The following is a 19,440-nucleotide window of genomic DNA, read 5'->3' as shown; positions in this document are numbered from 1 at the left end:
AGTAATGCTAATAATTGTTTGTTTACTATTTATACTATCGCTTTCTTTAGCTGTCAAATTTGGCCTCTTATTTGGTGACGACTTTAATGGGGATGGAAAATCCAAAGTACCCAGAGCCGTAAAAACAAAAAAAAAAGAATTAGGCATGTAAGTGAAAAATTTAAGAATATCGATGTATTTGAATCTATATTTTCCGACAGTATCGAAACAAATATATTGATATATTTATATTTTACATGAAGACAGTGATTCATTAAAAGTATTCCCAAAAAAAAAATAGATATCGGGGATCGAACCAGACCTTGGAACCTTTTGTAATACTAAAGGATTACACCATCACCATCGAGTTCACCATCTGGCTGAAATGGGTAAAAAGAAATCGAATATATTTCTGGTATAAATCTTTTCTACAGTTGACATTTATGTCGTGTGAAATCATTTTTATGTGTAACATAAACGAATAATTCTTTTGGTTATTGTTTCCATGTATCGACAATCGACACTTGAAGATAAATTATCGATTTATAATCTATTGATAATAATTATATTTCATTCGATCATTAGATCAATAGATTAGATCATTATATTTAGTATCCGAAAAGTCGATATTTTTATATAAATCGTTATTTTTTTGACAAAGTCTAACATACAAATTAATAAATATATTTATAAAGTCAAGTTAACAAAATTGAAAACACGTGTTGACGTTATTCAAAATTTTACAATTTCCGTCTAACAAATACAGTTGTGGTTGTCAGAAAATCTGGCGAATTTTGATATGTCGAACTTAAATATATCGACGACATATATCGATTATTATATTTAACGAAAAAATATCGATATTTGGATGTATCTTTTTTTACATGTCTAATGTTTTCATTGTTTTGGATTCTTTCGTATTTCTATATATGGAATTAACAAGAAGGAAGGAAGGTGTAGAAGTGGAATAAAATTAATTTGATTTCTTGATTACTGAAAGTTCAAGTTTTCCCAAAGATTTTAGCAACTCTGAAAAATATGGACGATTTAAAAAGTTCATTAGCACAATATAATGAACAGGTAACAAAATTGTCAAGGTTTATGAATTGTATGTTTCTTGCACTTTGTTTAGCGTATTAAAGTTTAATATTTTACAGCTTTGTACGGTTAGCGAGGCACTAAAGACCGCTAAAGATGAAGAGCGCGAGTCTTTACTAGCTTTACAGTCGGAGTTACAAGAGCTAATACAACTTACTGAGGAGAGTTTGGACACTGTATCTACCACTGGCGCTTCTAGCAAAGTTGAGGGTCTAAAAGCGGAGCAAAATGAACTGGATGATGAATACGCTCTGTTTATGGTAACATGACTTTTTACTGACACTATTTCTGCTTTTCAAGTGCTAGTGCCAAGTGCCAGCAAGTGCCAATGCTATTGTATATCTCTCTTCCTTCAATATTTCTTCGCCTCTTTGACTGAGGCTCCCTTGCCTGGGTCTCTGCTCCAGCACTCTGCTATCCCATCTGTGGTCTTATTTACTGCATGTAGGGTGTACCCACTTGCATTTTCTGCTGGCTACAACTGTAGCTATGTTGATCAGATTGATTCCTCTCCACGTTAGCACGAAAGGCGCGACTTGCGTGAGAGTGCTAGCCCTACAGATTTCTGTGTTTCTAAACTGATTGCGGAGATAGATACTGAACATAGAATGTTCTATAGCTCTCTGGATGACATTTTTGCTCGGTCTGTTTTGTCAGCATTTAGACACATTACTCAGTGTCTGACTTGTGAGTTTGATGAGTATGTTGGTAATTTTCAACGTTGTAGACAATTTGCCAAGGCATATCCACCTAAACAGACATGGGGACTATTTGAAAATTGATAAATTGTATAAGTAATTGTGTGTGTATATATATATATATATATATATATATGTATGTATATATATATATATATATATATATATATATATAATATTTATAATACATCTTGCTGAACCTACATGAGGTTCTTCATTTAGATCTTTTAACAATGGATTTGGGGTAATTAGTAAGAGCAAACTATATTATGTTTTCAGTGTTTGGATAATAATAAACTATGTGGTAACTTATTGCAGAAAGAAATGGCACAATGTGGTGCACATGAAAGTAATAGTCAAAATAAAGCTGGATCATCAAAAGATAGCAGTCAACAAGAGGATGGGGACAGTGATATTGAGGTATAAATTTATGGTATTTTTTTAAGGTTTCTCCTGGAGTCATACTTTATACATTTGTTTACTTGGAGTTGAACCAAATGTTAACTTACTTAGCTCTACCTCTAGTACTACTATGATTTCAATGGACTTATTGGGTCAATGCTTATTTTATTTAGTCTTAGTTTAGTATATCTACTCCGTGCCAGTGATGGTATTTTACTGTTGGCTACTTTTTAACTTATATTCTGTTATCTAAAGAAAAAATAAAAAAGCAGCATGTATATAATTTTCTAAGTTAAACATTTATTATTAAATGTTAATATACATTTCTTTGCTTTTTTTTACAACCACAGGATGAATTAGCTACCCTACTAGGCATGAAGTGTGCTGTGTACCACACACACAAATGGGGTGGGCAACCAACCCTGCACAATGCAATGGTCAGTGCTGTGGAGCCCCGTCAAGATGATGACCAGTTCAACGATCTACAAGTACATTTATTTATTTATTTATTTGTTAAGGATTGCCAACAAAGTTTACAACTTAACATATACAAAACAATAAATACTTATTAATTAACATATAGTTGCAACTTCAATAGGCAACCACAACATGCACTTAAACATATATTTAAATGTACAAAAAAAAAATCTCTACTGATAAAATGAAATTAAAATTAACAACAATAATAATAATTGAAATCCAGTAAATAAATTAATTAAACTTAAGCTAAAGCTACAACTTCGTTCTTTTCTTAAATTTATATAGTGTATCACAAAATATATCAACAGTTTCATCTTCACTGAACACTCGATTATATAAACTAGATAGGCGGGGGACTGGCGAATGCTTTCCTACATTCGTTCTACACAAATGGACATGAAATAAAGGACGCGGCTGTCGAAACCAAATTTTTTTGAGAATAGATGGGCAGTCTATCATGCCGTTCATAATTGTATGTAAGAAACATAAGCCTAAAGTATTTCTCCTACCATTCAAAGTTTGCATGCCAAAGTGCTCAAGTCGGGCACTGTAACAGTTTACGTCATGAGGCGGCCTGAAGCGGTACGCCAGGTGTCATAGAAACCTTCTTTGGACTCTTTCAATTCTCTCAACGTAGACTCGATATGTCGGGGACCACACAACGCTACAGTACTCAAGCTTACTTCTGACATAGGCATTAAAAAGTAATAAGGTAGTGGAAACCTTCTTGAACTCCTTTCCATTTAAAAATAAATCCTAGTGATTTGTTAGCAGCGGCCAGCATACTGTCAATGTGAATAGAAAATTTAAGCTTGGAGTCCACCACTACACCCAAGTCTCGTATCTTAGAAACTTCTTTAAGAGTTTTATCTGAGATAATGTACTGGGTACTGAGAGGTTTACGTTTTAGTGTGAATTTAATACGGAAGCACTTACACGAATTCAGATACATTTTATTAATGTGACACCAATCAATGAGTCTATCAATATCAGCCTGCATCAAATCATCATCATTGAGACTTTTAATAACACGCATTATTTTAAGATCTAAGCAAACAAATAGCAGATCGAGTTCTTAAACAGCCTTTCAATATCATTAATGAATATAATGAAGAACAATGGCCCAAGGTTTGAACCTTGCGGCACTCCAGAGCATGAAATAAAAGGATTTGAACTATAACCATCAATTACAACTCTAGGACACCTGTTATTCAAATATGATTGACACCACTGAAGTAGGGAGTCCCTAATCCCGAAGTGACCTAATTTCTTTATCAATACACGATGATTAACTTTATCGAAAGCCTTGGAAAAGTCTATGCGTAGTAAAAAATACGTACGTATTGCATCTACTTGTCCTGAAGTATCGACTGCCAATGCTACATCATCTATGTACTGGGATAGATTTATGTCCGTAGATCGCTTCGTAATAAATCCGTGCTGATTCGGTGATAGTTTATTCCTGACATGCCTAAAGATATGACTGTATACTATCGACTTAAAGACTTTTGCCATGATAGACAATATAGAAATAGGTCTATAATTCGTAACCAAGTCCATTTTTCCATTTTTCTGAATTGGCACAATTCTAGCATGGTTCCAGTGTCAGGAAATATTCCTGTAGTAACAGACTTGTTAAAAATTATGGTCAATGGGACTGCTAGTTGTTCAGCACAATTTGCAAAAGCGACTGGCGGAAAGTTATCAGGACCTGAACTAAGGGTTAAGTTCTTAAATCAAGATGCTTGAGCTTATATTCCGTCGTTCCCATTGATTGAATGTAATTTCCGTAACACTCCCGCATTAGGGCGTCTGGTCGAACCGATTGCTGTACGTTTTGAATTTAACATGATACTTGTATTTAAACTTTAGTAAGTTTATCAAAGCTGGCGAAAACCAGACTGGATATTTATTAAATTTAGATTTGTAAGATAATGGTATACATTCTTTAACAATTCTATCCAAATGCTCGTAAAATATTTTAACCAGGTCATTTACATCGACAAACCGCTCATATAAATCATTGCAGTCAATTTTACCCAGTTGCAGATTGATAGCATCATAGTCAGCCTTGTGGAAGTTCGATTTAGGTTCTGTATTTGAATTGCAAGATTTATTAGGAATTGTAGTGATTTCAATTTCTATGTCCAAAGAGGGATGGTGTTTGTCAATATTTCGCAGTGGTCTAGTACATTCATAAATCTTAAAGTCTGGCATGCTGCTTAAAGCAAGGTCAAGAATACAATTGCCGCTGTTTGAGACATGGTTAAGCTGAACAAGATTATTTAAAGACATGAAATCTATGAAACTGCCACTCAAAGAACAATTTTCATAACCAGTTGGTGAACTGTGGTCCCGATCAACATCAGGGGCCTTACCATGAACTCTTATTACGATTCAGTTTAGGACCTAAAATGAATCGTAGTGAGACAGCGCTACATGAAGTGTATATCACCATCCCGCTTTTTTGACGTTACGAACCTGTACTGAACTGTAATAAGAGTTTATGGTAAGGCACCAGCTTTCCATATTATTCCTCCCAAATTAAAATCACCCATAATAATTGTCTCGCCATTACTCTCACAAGCACCGCACGACTTTACCAGGTAGTTGTGTAGAATAGATTGTGTTACCGGAGGAGACAGGTAAACAGCGCAAACATTTAACACTCGTGATTTATTTAATATAATTTGAGTCCGAACATCTTCGCAATCACTCTCCCACTCATTCATTCGTCGCGATAAATACTTTTTTAAAACAGCGATCTCTCTTTAGAACTGCAGATAGGTGAGCTTTCCCTGTCCCGCCTATACACATCATACCTGTCATCAAATATTTCGTTGTCAAAAAAACTGTTGCTTAGCCAAGTTTCTGTGAAAATAATGACACCGTAGTTATTTTGCAATATTTCCTTACGAACCTGTACGATATTCAATCTAAGGCCTCGAACATTTAGATAGTAACATATTAAATTGTATTTAGTTAGTATCATATAATAAATATATAATACAGCGTCCATGAGTGCGAACTGTAACAATTGGATCAGAGCGTTTATACATTCTTTGAATACATTCTTTAATTTAATTTAAACTTTCAAATTTACTAAATTAATAATAATATAGATTTATCCGTCAGTTAAGCAGGTGTAGCAAAACAAACGAAAAAGAGATATCCCTAGACCAGACAAAAAACAACATTAAATGCAGTGATTATTAATAATATTAGTTTAATTTTGACAAACACTCAATGGACTTAATCAGCACGTACTGCGCAGATTCATTCTTACGCAAATACACCTTGCCACCCTTAACCCATACAAACTTCAAATTAAGCTCCTTCGCCTTTGCTCTGGCCGCCGCGTGAATACTTTTCATGGTAGGTAATAGATGCTCACACACAAATATTGGGCGCCTATCACCTACGATTCCCAGGTGACTGCTATTTAGCTTGTCGGCGTTCGTAGCGGCTTTCTTGTTAAATGCAATGGCGGCCCCCAAGAGCTCATTTCGTGTCCTGGGGCCACTAAACTTTACCACAGCTTCGAAACTCGCGTACATAAATGTATATCAGCTTCATTGATGTTGCAATTAATAACTTGTGTCAGCTGCTTAAGCAGCTGATTTGGCGATCAAAGTTTTGTAATTAGATGTTTTGCTGTTTTTCCCACACCACCGAATAGAACAGCACGGCATGGTTAGAGATATTATCGTTATTACAATAAATGTAGAATATTTTTTGGAATATACGGAGACGTACACACAGGTCAGTAGTTGGCCCTTCCATATTTCAGTGCAAACGAGAGTTCATATTTGTAAGAGCTGTATTGCTAATGTGTTACCAGGAATATATGGCTCTTATTTCGTCTCTATTTCTGGTTATATACTCGATGCTGCATCCAAACAGAGCAAACCGGCCTTGTATGTATGCATGCACGCCGCGCGCCGTGTACGGTTGCACACATACGCATATTATAGCGATCGTGTTGCGTATCGCGTGTCGTCACAGGCGTCGTTCATTATAGAATTGAAGAGTTCGCTCGAGGTTTAAAAACTGCATCAAATACTACACGTATTCATTGTTGTGTTTCTGGTTGTTTGAACAAGAGTGCCACAAATTCAGAATTATTCAGCATTTTATTGTTATTTCATAATCGTACTCCTATAATCAAGACACCAATCCACGATGCTGGTATAAAAATTCAAAACGTATGTGTCTTCTCCTTTCTTTGTTTATTTCCTGCCTATAGTAAGCTCTATATAATACTGGAGGAAATAAATAGTGTTATTTTCTCTGGTGAAATATTCTTGTATTTGTATCATATATTCTTGTATTGATACAAACACAAGAATACAAGATATTCTTGTGTTTGTATCATTGATCGATGTTACGAATACTTTTTGACAGATGTCGTCACCATGTATGCGTTAACAGTAAGTACTGCATTTATTTTTTCCAATTATTTATTTTATTTATTTATTTATTTACAAAGGACATCCAAGAGCATACGTTTGTAGAACTTAAAAACTAATTTACATGACCAATAAGTGTTGCCAATTATAGGATATCACAGAAAAAATAGCATGACGTGACATAGTGAGTTTAGGGTTCATTGAATGCTAACCTAAATACTATGTAAACTAGGTAAACTCAAAAAGTAACAATAATAAAAAATAAAAAATTTAATATAAAAAGAAAAAAATTGTAATAATAATATTTGTAAATTTGCAACAAAATACAATCCAAATTAAAATTAAATACAATCCAAATTAAAATGATGATAAATATAAAATAGTAGAAAGTTACATAATTTTTTATGCCGCATAAACGTATGCTTAGTATTCGCGAAAATGTCAGTTGTACTAAAAGACTTGTTGTACGTTGTTGTAAGACGTGAAACGATCTCGTTCTAACCATATTCGTACGACTTGGTGGAACGTAAAAAACTTATTAAATTAATGTTGTTTAATTATAAATAATAAATTATGTTTACAAACTATAGGTACAACTAAAATAATAATGTGACAACCCTACGCTCTGAGCAAAGTGTTATCATTAACGCGACGAAAAGGTGGGAGTTGCACTACTTGTTTTATTATGATGCCCGAACCGACGACATCTGAATTGGGCAATAACCGTAACCCTTATAGGCTACCACCAGTAATGACGGTGAACAAATTTCTCTACCAAAACATCGATTACATGAGTACTTAGAATGGGCGAAAATATCAATGGTACTTAAACATCAGTTGTACGTAACTTTAAAGCGTGTTACGATCTGAAAACTAAAAGCCATTTTGAGCCATTTTGAGCAAGTTTTCAGTTTTAAACTCCGGAATGCATTGTATTTCTACATTGCAGGATCGCGAGTGCTATTCCACCTGAGATAAGCGACCACTAAGACTGGTAACAATAGATCTCAATTCACTATTTTCGGATTCCAAACAGGTTATAGCTTTGGTCTTGGCGTTGAGATCCATCTTCACTGCCTCGTATTTCCATTGCAGACTAATAAGAGTCTCGTCCAGCCTAGTCACACGATTAAGTATTTCGCTTGTCTGCCAGTCGATCTGACCCAAAATATTAGCTTTAAAATCATCCAATAGTGATTACATTTCTTCACGCATGATCAGGCGTAAATCCATCTCAATACCCTGTGATAAACCGACGACACTTTTGTTTTTGTTACGGTGTGTGATATTGGTCAACGCGGCATCAAGCGACTCGCGTACTGGTGTATCGGCTAAATTAATTTTAGGCTTCTTGCTAATACATGCTGGGCAAACCCAGGAAATCTTAAATTCCTTTGATAAGTCTTTAAAGAGTGTCGTTGATTTGCTTTTCCCCTCAATACAACCATAATGGTACATTATTCTACATTCAGCGCATTTTAGACTATCCGTGGTGGCAGCATGCGGACAACAACCATATTTCAATGTTGTTGACATTTTTATTTTTTTGTGTCTATACGTTACGCTTTATCTAAATCAAATTTGCGCTCAATGTGTTATCTTTAACATAGGGAGTAATCGTTACATTTAGTTTGCACTAGAACTGACGAGTCATTGGTATTCGATAAGTTGCAATTCGCACCCTAGGAGCTATATATTCATAATTTTATTCTCACTGCATCGTAATAATATGACTAAACACCGAGCGAGATATCGCGCGTAGATGCATAACGGACACGAGATGCGGTGCGTAGCGGTCTAGGCGTGGCTTGCGTAGCCTTTGCGTTGGTAGCGATTTGGGCAGCCTAGAGACGTTGAACTCCGGCGCAGCAGAGGTTAGGGTTGTATTCTAGAACTCTACTCAATGCTCTAGTCAGGATTTGAGTATGGTATAAAGCACTCGAAATCATACTCAAGTCCCTGCCATTAGGGTCGTATTTCCAGTGCTTGAAATCTTACTCAAGTCTGCTCAAATCCTGACTTGAGCATTGAGTACAGTTCTGGAATATGACCCTATATGACCTCGCGTCGCGTAGCCCGCTGACTGTGTTAACTTATTGAGGTAGGTTCGGGTTAAAATCCGTCGGTTATAAATTATTTTCAAAATGTTTACTGTGATGACACGCTTTATCCAATTTAGAAACGGTTTTCACGACGAGGAAGCACTTTTTAACACCTTGAATTCGACACTAAATACTGTGCATTCAAATTCACGTGAAAATATCGACAAATTTTATGTTACGGCGGGATAGTTCAACGCGAGCCCTCGCGAGCGAGAGTGTATGATGAATGACTGTACATAATACCTATATACCTTTTTTAGAGTGAGATATATATATATATAAATATGGACATGTTATGTCCTTATGTCCAAACTTTTGTCTGAATTGATTTCTTTGTTCATAGTAAAGAGTTCAAACAAAGAATTCGCCACCAGTTGATGAAGGAATATTTACTGGTATTCAACTTGTCACTCTAATTTTATCCAAAGGTACGAGTCCTGTACACTCATCCCACACATTCTGAAATGCTGCCTTGTCCTTTTTACTTGGATGGAGAGTGCAAGTTCGATGATGAAAAATGTAGGTGAGTTTGCAAACACTCTTTAACTTCCTGGGTATTTTTACCTCAGACATAAAAATTTTAACAATAAAAATAAATGTTCCAGATATTCCCATGGAGCTTTAGTAAGACTATCAAATTTGAAAGACGCAATGGAACCCGACTTCAGTTCTATTAGAGTGGGGAGCAGAGTTTTACTAAAAATTAAGCCACCAGATGATCAGGTACAGCAAACTCCAAAACTTACTACTTATTTTTATAAGAGACACCAGGGTAGTTTGCCATATGCTTAACAATAATTAATACCAGTTATTATTTGAGTGAAGTATTGTAATATTAAGAAGGGTAGGGAATTCTTCTTCCTACTTGTACTTTAAAACAGGAAAATCAGGAAAATTATACTTTATTTTTTCCCTCGATGACAGGATATAAGTTTAACAAAGAAGTCATCAGAAAAATACCACCTCTGGCACAGAGCAGTAGTGCGAAGTGTGGATTTTGACAAGCAAACGTGCATAGTTAAACTGGAACACGGTATCAAGACTGGGGAGAAGAGGAAATCCATTTCTGATGAACACTTTGTTAAGTTTGAAGATATCTTCCCATTGAATAGTAAGTTTTACAGTAATCCAAAGATTACAGGGTGGGCAAAGTTATGACGTAGGAGACTTAAGATCTCATATCACACCTCTGCAAATTTTACTCCTTAAACCGGTCTCTCTTTTGCTCCCTGTATTTGAAATAAGATAAATGTGATCGCCTCTTCGAGAAATCACACGGTCAGGCAACTTTTCACGCAAAAGAGCGAGTACCGTTGCTTGTGTGACACGTAACGCCGTCTTGTTGAAAATAAACGTCGTCCACATCAATATCTTCCAATTCCGGCCATACTAAATCATTAATCATCGTTCAACAGCGTAATCCATTCACCGTAACAGTTGCTCCAGCCTCATTTTCGAAAAAGTAAAGTCGCACAAGTAACGATACCATCGCTCTTATGCGTGAAAAGTCGATCCATTCCAGCCATTTTCCATTATTAAAGGCACACCCTCCTCTTTACAATTAAATTAACATCCAATCTTATTTCTTGAAAATTGAAAATTATCACTACCATGGTATTCACGTACAGTGCACAGAGGAATTCTTAAGATCTACTGAGTCACTCTGTAGCTCAGTTGGAGTCGTGACCTAGGTGTGGCAACAGACTCTGGTTCAAGTACCGTTAGGTCGGAGGAATTTTTTATGTTGCTCGATCTTTGTATCAATAATAATGTCAATTCATCACTTTTTTTTTTTCATTTTATACATTTTAATCATAGATGAAAATGACGAAGACTCAGAGTCAGACGAAAGCCTGAGCGACACGGAATATCCAACAAACAAATCAGTGCGTCAGGAAGAAACGAGCGGGAACGAGCACGGGCGGGCCTTGCTCATTGAAAAGAGCCTGCAGAATAACGCGCCTGCTATGGGCGAGTGGGAGAGGCATACTAGAGTGAGTATGTATAATTTTATTTTAGTTGCTTATGTCTATTCCATGGTTTAGTAGCAGTAGAGCTCCTTGTGAAAGAGTTTTTCAGGGTAGTACTGCCACCTTACCTGATTTCCGGTTTTGAAGAGTAAGGACAGAGAACAAAAAAGTAACGAGAATGGACACTCTCCGCCCCTCCCTAGCTTTAGATACCGCACTACGCTCCACACATTGACGGTCACATTCGAGGCTGTCAGCGAGCCGTTTTCGCGCTAAGACAGCTATGATATATTTGAATACAGTTTTCATTTATTCATTAAGAAACTTGTATGTTAATGTATAACATCATTGTACATTCCTATTTATAATGATCGAAAGTTATGCTGTGTACGGCTGTTTATCATCATCTAAATGGGATAATGAGAACAGTTTCTTTCGTTTTCTGAAAGATGAAACGAGGTAAGTAAAAAAAAAACTCATTCAGTTATTGTTAGTAATATGTAATACAGATTTATTATATCAATATAATGAGATGTAATATAGTAGACAAGGGTTCTCGAATTTTCAATATGTATTGCCGATAAATATGTAGTGAATATATTTAATAACTATGTAATGTAAAGTTAAAAATAAACCTTTAGGATTATTCTAGTCATTGAATTAACGAAAAATACAATATTATTTTGATATATTAATATTGAACCTAATGAACATAATTGTAATGAATAGAATTATAGATAACAGATTCGCGTTAGAATTTTGATTCGCGTTAGAATTTTCGCTACGTTGCCGCTCTGACCACGTACGAGAAAGTGATGCCTGCCACTTCACGCGCACATTTACGCGTGTGCTTTCGACCGTTGTATTGAGTGTCCGGGGACATGGGACTTGTCAACTTATATCTGAGAGTGTCGGGCGCAGTGGCAGTGCCCACAAGATCTTTGCGATTTAAAACTCTGACCGGCACAGCAACTGTTATGGATAGGCGTGTCGCTTGCCTGTTTAGACTGTACAGTCTGTCTTTTTGAAGACGGAGTTAAATGACATTTGCAGGGTTGCCAGTGTTCATAAAATTTCGATAGAATATTATCGACTGCAATCACTAGCCGCTTGCAAGCGGGCAACACTTTTGCGCAATGAACTGTCATTTTACATCATTTTCAAAAAGGCTATGGTGACCCGTCTCATTAGAAGTTATATTTGCTCAAATTTAAGCGAATCTCGAAGGACCAATGGCGCCCATACTTGGTTTTGGGGACACCTATGTTCGACAGTTGACGTCTTTCAGCTGATTATCGTGATTTATTTGTCTATTATTTATTATTTGTGCATTTTTGAAATACATGAGGTCATACAACCTTATGAGGTCTACAAACCAAGCAATAAAGCAAGTACTGTTTTTTTTAAATTTATTGCTTTGGTGAGCGCTGTAACTCGGTCAGGTTCTGGATTTTTTTCACTTTATATAAAAGTACTATTTGAGTGTGAGGTGAAATTCTACTTACCACTTAAAATTAAATGTGGACGTAAACTTAAAATGTGGCTGTGTGTAAACTTCTCCATCTGTATTACTTGATTTGTTAAGATTTTTAATTACTAATACAACGATCAAACACTAAGAAAAATGCCTTCGATTCGTTTGGAGTCGAACCAGCGTGTCTTCAAGCAATCTGTGCTAGACGCTTTCCCAACGGAACTTCGGAAGGAACCACCAGACCTCACGAATTTTTCTATGTGCTTGTTGCAGATTTTTGTTTTTAGTTTTTAACGACTTTTTGCTGTAGCGCCAAAATGGTTCGAATCCAGCCAAATGGAAGGAATTTTTCTTACTGTTCGATCTTTGTATTAAAAATAAACTAGTGGAGTAACTTCGCCAAAAATAATTGAATATCATAGAATCATTTTGACCTTTTCGAGGCGAGAGTGAATAGGCATTATTTAGGTGTGCATGCCCCATCATCTCATCGTCACTTTCCGTCAGATGAGAAGGAGGTCAAAAGTGCACTTTCATTTTTATATAATGAATAGTAATCCTGACATTCAATAAAGTTAAAAAATATATCTTTAATTTCCGTTAATTTCAACAATGTATTATAACACACAGGGCATAGGTTCAAAGTTGATGTTAGCAATGGGCTACGTGCCGGGCACTGGACTGGGCGCGACCGGCGAAGGACGCGTGCGCCCGGTTGAGGCGCGGGTACTGCCCGTCGGAAAGAGCCTTGATCATTGTATGGCCATTTCTGAGAAGGCTGCAGCTCAGGATCCGGTTAAGGTAAGGAATTTGGATGTGAATTTTGGACCTAGTTAGGATGCGAGAGTATTCACTCCAACGAGTATATAACCAGAAATAAAGACGAAATCTCATTTAATTTGTTTGAAAACTATGCTGCCATATCATTACGGTGACAACTGCGCTCCGATTGGCCAGCCCTGAATTTGAAACAATTGACGAGTGTTGTCAATTGTTTCACTTCAAATCGACCAGTTTAACTTGAGCCTCGCTGCAATGGACGAAAACTGAAAAATTACATGTTTATGATTCCGTTTATTTTGTAATTAGATGTTTTGCTGTTTTTCTCACACTCCACCGAATGGAACAGCCCCCCATAGTTAGATATATTATATCTATTACAATAAATACACAATATTTTTGTAATATACGAAGACATACACACAGGTCAGTTATTGGCTTTATTTATTGTTTAATTGTTTAATTTTATTTCATAACATTCTCCTAAAAAGTATTTATAACATTAACAGTATCCACGTTTATAATTAGTAGTACTTTTTACCTGAAATACAGGAATTTCCTAGTTCAGGTACATGTGTTATTTTTACATTAAATCGCATAAGTAGTCTTTAGTTTTCTCTGTACATTATGTTACTGAATAAACAATTTTATTTATTATTATTTATTTTTTATTGGCGCTGTAATATTTGAGCTTTCTAATTTGTGAATTCAGCACAAATGAGAGTTGATATTTAAAAGTGATATAAGGCCCATTTACCTGATGTTGCCAGGGATCTCATCTCTATTTCTGGTTATATACTTGATGGTTCACTCACTTCACTATATTCTCCATTTAGGACTGATTCTTTTCAGTTGGTATCAGGGTCAAATGCTTTCCTGTAGGTACCTATGTAAACATTTAAAAGTGGACATATGTGCCCGCTAATTACCCCAATGGAAGACATGCGAGATGATATGCACCGAACCTAACCGAATTTACCGCAGGTCGCGAAAATCGATTAAGACCATATATTTTCTAGTGTTAAATACGTGTTGAATTATTGACGTGCAATTTCGCTCGATAGTAACCAGCTAACGTTAGCTTATAAAGCGCATTATGATCGGCGTCAAATGTTTGGCAGGATGGCGCAATTACTGCTGCATATTTCAGCCGCGTAACTTCCGTTTACATTTTTCAATTTACAGGTGGAACAAAAACTAAAGAGAATGCAAAAAAGAGAAGAAGAACGCAACAAGAGAGCGTACGAACGCGAGAAAGAGAAGGAACGACGCAACGTGTTTAATTTTTTGAACAGAACTCTAGGCTCCACGCCCGACGAGTCGGAACCATCAAAATCGTCAATGGACATAAAACAATCGACAAGCAAAGACTTAAACATTGAACAATTTAAAATCATGGAAGACACGAAAAAAGCAGAACGAGAAATCATAAAATTAAACAGCAGTTTATCGAAATACCAACCTGGCACACCTGGTCACAGGAACATTAATATGCAAATATCGGAAAAGAACAAAGAATTGAACCAGCTTAGAAGTAAAGAACGCGAGATTACAAAGGAACAGAATCATAGGAAAAATAAACAAAAAATGACTGTTTTTTAATTCCTATTTAAATGTTACATTATGTATTTAATGAGTCGTGTTTTATTCCAGCGTGACTATAATTGTAAAATTAATTACTTAAGCAATAAACCCTGGTAGCCTAATGGTTTTGATATGCCGCCTTTCAAGCAGAGGTCTTGGGTTCGAATCCGGGCTCGCACTTCTGAGTTTTTCATAATTTATGTGCGAAATTTAATTTGAAATATACTATGAACTTTTCTGTGAAGGAACACATCGTGATGAAATCTGCACGTCGAAGAAGGTTCACAACGCTTGGAAAACGTGTGAAGTCCCCAACCCGCATTGGGTCAGACTGTGGCGGACTATAGTCTAAACCTTCGCCTGAGAGAGACTCGTGCTCAGCAGTGGGGTGTATAAATGGGTTGCTAATGGTAAACAAGATAGATAAGAAGTCGTGATTGCGTCGGTTGTAGTCTCAAAAAAGTAGTAGTTTTCCTATTCACACTGCAATAAATAGGCTTATTCCAGAAGCACCATTTTTTAATCTCGAGAACCACAGCACCTAGCTTAGATCTGAACGCACTCACAAAAAGTCGTAATTTAGGTTGTAGTCGCAAAATTTAGTTCAGGTTTTTTCGAGATTCAAATTAGTGCCGCCAGATTAAGCTTATCCCAGCGGCGGACCGACAAAATCCACTTTTCTGCGACTAGAGGCAAACAAAATCACAACTGCGCCACAGACTAAATAATAATAACGCACATAATCAACATAGCCCCGCACTAGGGACACCCTGTGTCGCGGGTGCGATAGACACAAACATAGACAACCACAAATTACACCCAAAGTTCTGACGAATGACATTAAACGTAATTTCATTTTAAGAACTGAATTGCTGAGTTTGTGAAATAGAAATTGCCAACATTAATGTGCTAAACGTTAAGAACGAATGAACAATAAACCACATTAATAATATATAATATAGGATAGGCAAAGAGTACCTTGTTACATACTGTAGGACTGTAGGATAAGTGACATAATAATGTGGGGTACGTCATAGTGACCAAGTAGTTTTATTAATGGGCAGCTTCACATTTATAAGTCTGCTTTGTTCTTGCTTAGTAAAATTATTATAAAAACTTGATTATCGTTATGCTGGCATAAGATACGCTTTAATAAAATTTATTTATATTTACTCGATAACTAGAAAAATTTTCTTAAATAAAAATATTTTAACTGATTTATATGTTAAGATTCTATTAAGTGTTCTCTTGGTGTATGTTTTTCCAGTGGGGCTGACATGTTCAGTAATGATCAAAGGCCCTAATAAATCAAGATTATTATTAAAAAAAGCCTTTTTTTATTTCATATACGCAATTGTTATGTGCAAATTGTTCTGTGGAAGTGTGAAGTGGGCGTTCCTTTGTAGCCATTGTTATATCTACCACAACCAAACCTTGTTCTGCGTCAACGCTCGCTTAAGCCGAACGTGTGCTTCACTACGTAAACCATTTTATGTCATCGGTAATTGTTATTTTTGCTAAATTAAAATGATATTCCACGTAATTCTTTGTTACTGGAATAATATTGAAGTGCGACCGTATCTGTGGTGATGTTTATAGGATTCCTAGCTTTAATTGAATATTGTGCCTTCTAGTGGTGAGTAGCGGCACACCTAAGCCAAACAGTTCCTTGTTTGACTTAGGAGTTCCATTGATTTGTTGATGATAGTTGGAAGAAATCCCTTCATGGGGTCAGCTCGCCTCTGTACACTAACATTTTCGTTTGTTGAAATTTGTTTTGTTGTACATAAAGTGTTTACATATAAACTATCAGTCTATCGTGACAGGCCTCGGATCTTTACGCAATAGATGCCCTTGGGTAAGTTAACATTTTCACAGTATAATAAATATTCGTTTGTATGATTTTAACTGCCCAAAGTATCCAAAATGGTACAAAAACGGTGGTTCCCCAGAAGTTCATGTATCCTAAATCTCATTGGTATTAAATCTAAGGAATGTGAGGAAGCGTATTGGCTACGTGCATTTAGTCATTTGATATAAATGTGTCCAAAGTAGATGTGCGAACATTTTTTCAACTTGAAGTACAGAGAACGTTGGTACTTGGTACTTGGTGTAACGGGCTGGTGTCAGAGAACGTTATAATGAGAGTCCTCCTTTCTGGTGGCATATGTCAATCAGTGGACTAATAGAAGGTTAGATTGGTATGCCCAACAGTGGGCGTCGTATGGCTGAATGATGATAGGTTGGTAATACAAACACGTAAAATAATTACAAATTTTTCTATTTTTATATATGTGATGTTTTTTAGTTTAAAATAAGCGTACATGGCATAAAATTACATTTTAATAATATGAAACATTTTTGTATAAATTAGATATTTGTACTATCAAACAATATGTATGACAACTTATACACGTTAATGGGTAGTGTGACTAGCAAATAACATTTGCTGAAAATATATAAAATTGTAATTATTTAGAGACAGTGGGTCAATTTTTTGTTTAAACCTATTCAACTAATATTATCTAAACTTATACCTAGTTTAGGTATGGAAAGAAGGCTTTCTAAACACACTTGAAGGAGTAACAACAAGGACTTCAGGTTCTTGTATTGAACATTATGAGTACGAAAAGCTTTTTGGGGTAAAACAGGGTCTCTGTTCGCTACTCATAATGTGCTTTTTTTATAACTGTACACTATAAATAATATGTATTAAACAGTGTTCCTTCAATATCAATTGGGCCAATCTTGCAAGCATTAATGTTTTAAAATTCGCATAGTATTTTATTTTGGAATCTAAAAACTCGCATTACAATTTATCTGTTAAAATTTCTTATGCGATATCTTATTCACTTGTTGAAAACTGCGTGTATTCTTCTTACTCCATAGTCATACAACACCATGTAAATGAACACAGCAAAAACACTACAATCAACATAGGTGTTATAATTATAACAATTAATTGTGTTGTACAACAATAACATTTCAAGTTAAAAGAACAACATTCACTTAAGTTTGCTACATGAGCATGGTATTTGTACTTCTTGGGACTGACTTGCAGTTATGTATTGTACAGTAAGCCTGAGCAATTTTTAACTATACGGTACCTACATTGAGATCGCTTGCACGTTTTTTATATTAGGCTCAATTTAAATTGTTGAAGAATGGGTATGGAAGCGGAATTTAGTAGCATAATGATCTTAAATTTATTTTATTAATGTAATTAAGGACTAACGTGCCGCGCAAACGGTGTCTTGTGTTGGATACAAGCAACAGGCGACTAGAAGCGAATATTATATTTTTCATATAATTACGGTTGCCGCAACGGCGTATGAAAATAGTGTATGCGCTCCTAGTCGCCAGTTGCTTCTATCGTTTCGCTGTTGGCGCGGCGCCTTAGTGCCCTCAAAATTTTGCAATGCCCCTGCGAGTTGTTACATGTTATGTACCTACATTAACTTTAGAACACTTGTTTTATAACATTGTGACTTGCAAATAAAGTATATGTATATGAACATTACGAGCTAAACAACAGGTCGTGTGTCTCGGGAATTCCCGCTGCTAACGTGTTGTATCTAGTCTGTACTTTACACTATGGATATAAAGCTCATTATGCTATGTCCAACTTCGTTGCAAAAATTCCCTATACACCGTTCTGCGGCATTGTAAATTGAGCCGTAGGCTGCATTTATATCTGAACCGCTCATACTGCTTATTGGGATCTCCGAATTCATATTGTGTTTTATCTATCTCTCATATCGCATTGAAGCGCATAAGTAACAGCAGCCAGAATTCAACACAGTTGATTAGTGAGAGTTTTGGCTTAAGTACAGTCGGCGTCAAAATAAATGTCGCGTATGAACCTCATTGATTTTAAACCGAATTTCAGTTGTTTTTAGATGAATATGCATTTTGTGTTGTTTAAGTTATTATTAACATACAATGTGTTGATTTGCATTCTCGCCATATTTACAGAGGTCATTCTATATCCGAAACTAAACCCAAATCACTAAGAAAATAAATCGAAAAATAAATTTCCTAAATTGTTATTTTTTATTTAATTGCGGTAACCACGCTTGATCCAAAGGTCATTGACTTGCACTACACGTGCCACAGGTACCGGCAACCACGTGAACAATGGCGTTTTAGATCCATTTGGTGGTAGGGTACTAGCAGGGTCGGGGGGGATCGTATTTTCTGCTTTTTCTGTTGTGAAGAATATGTTAAGTTGAAACAAAACTCTGCGTATTTGCTGTGGAGTTAGGTATTTCTAGCACTACTTTCATGTAACCTAAAGTTGGTAAGTACCAAATCTAAGTTACAAAAAATATTTTTTTAGTCATCTTTTCTAACTAATGTAAATAATTAGTAATAACAATACTAGTACATAAACATAATTTAAAAAATAGGTAAATTAGCGATCGAGAAAGATTACGTATCGCTCGGTGAAGGGAGTAGCGAGGT

The 19,440-nt window shown here is 35.8% G+C and overlaps 1 protein-coding gene across 1 annotated transcript; it reads left to right on the top strand.

Moving 5' to 3' along the window:
- Nucleotides 1-1,017: 1,017 nt before the first annotated feature.
- On the top strand, nt 1,018-16,227 carry LOC113232885 (zinc finger CCCH-type with G patch domain-containing protein). The gene is made up of 10 exons (XM_026467769.1): nt 1,018-1,059; nt 1,137-1,337; nt 2,094-2,195; nt 2,528-2,665; nt 9,597-9,691; nt 9,774-9,891; nt 10,093-10,279; nt 10,987-11,162; nt 13,243-13,413; nt 14,578-16,227. Exons 1-10 carry the CDS (start codon nt 1,018-1,020, stop codon nt 14,992-14,994), a joined length of 1,647 nt encoding a protein of 548 aa, XP_026323554.1. The 3' UTR covers nt 14,995-16,227.
- The last annotated feature ends 3,213 nt before the right edge of the window (nt 16,228-19,440 follow it).

Source organism: Hyposmocoma kahamanoa, unplaced genomic scaffold, assembly GCF_003589595.1.
Source record: "Hyposmocoma kahamanoa isolate Upper Pololo Valley unplaced genomic scaffold, ASM358959v1 78, whole genome shotgun sequence".
In the NCBI taxonomy this organism is placed as follows: domain Eukaryota; kingdom Metazoa; phylum Arthropoda; class Insecta; order Lepidoptera; family Cosmopterigidae; genus Hyposmocoma; species Hyposmocoma kahamanoa.
Note: the sequence above shows the minus strand (reverse complement) of the source record. Positions and strands in the feature narration are given on the sequence as shown.

Coding starts and splice junctions, on each gene's coding strand:
- LOC113232885 (XM_026467769.1), top strand. CDS start 1,018: ATGGACGATTTAAAAAGTTCATTAGCACAATATAATGAACAG. Junction 1,060..1,136: donor TAGCACAATATAATGAACAG/GTAACAAAATTG, acceptor AATATTTTACAG/CTTTGTACGGTTAGCGAGGC. Junction 10,280..10,986: donor AGATATCTTCCCATTGAATA/GTAAGTTTTACA, acceptor TTTTAATCATAG/ATGAAAATGACGAAGACTCA.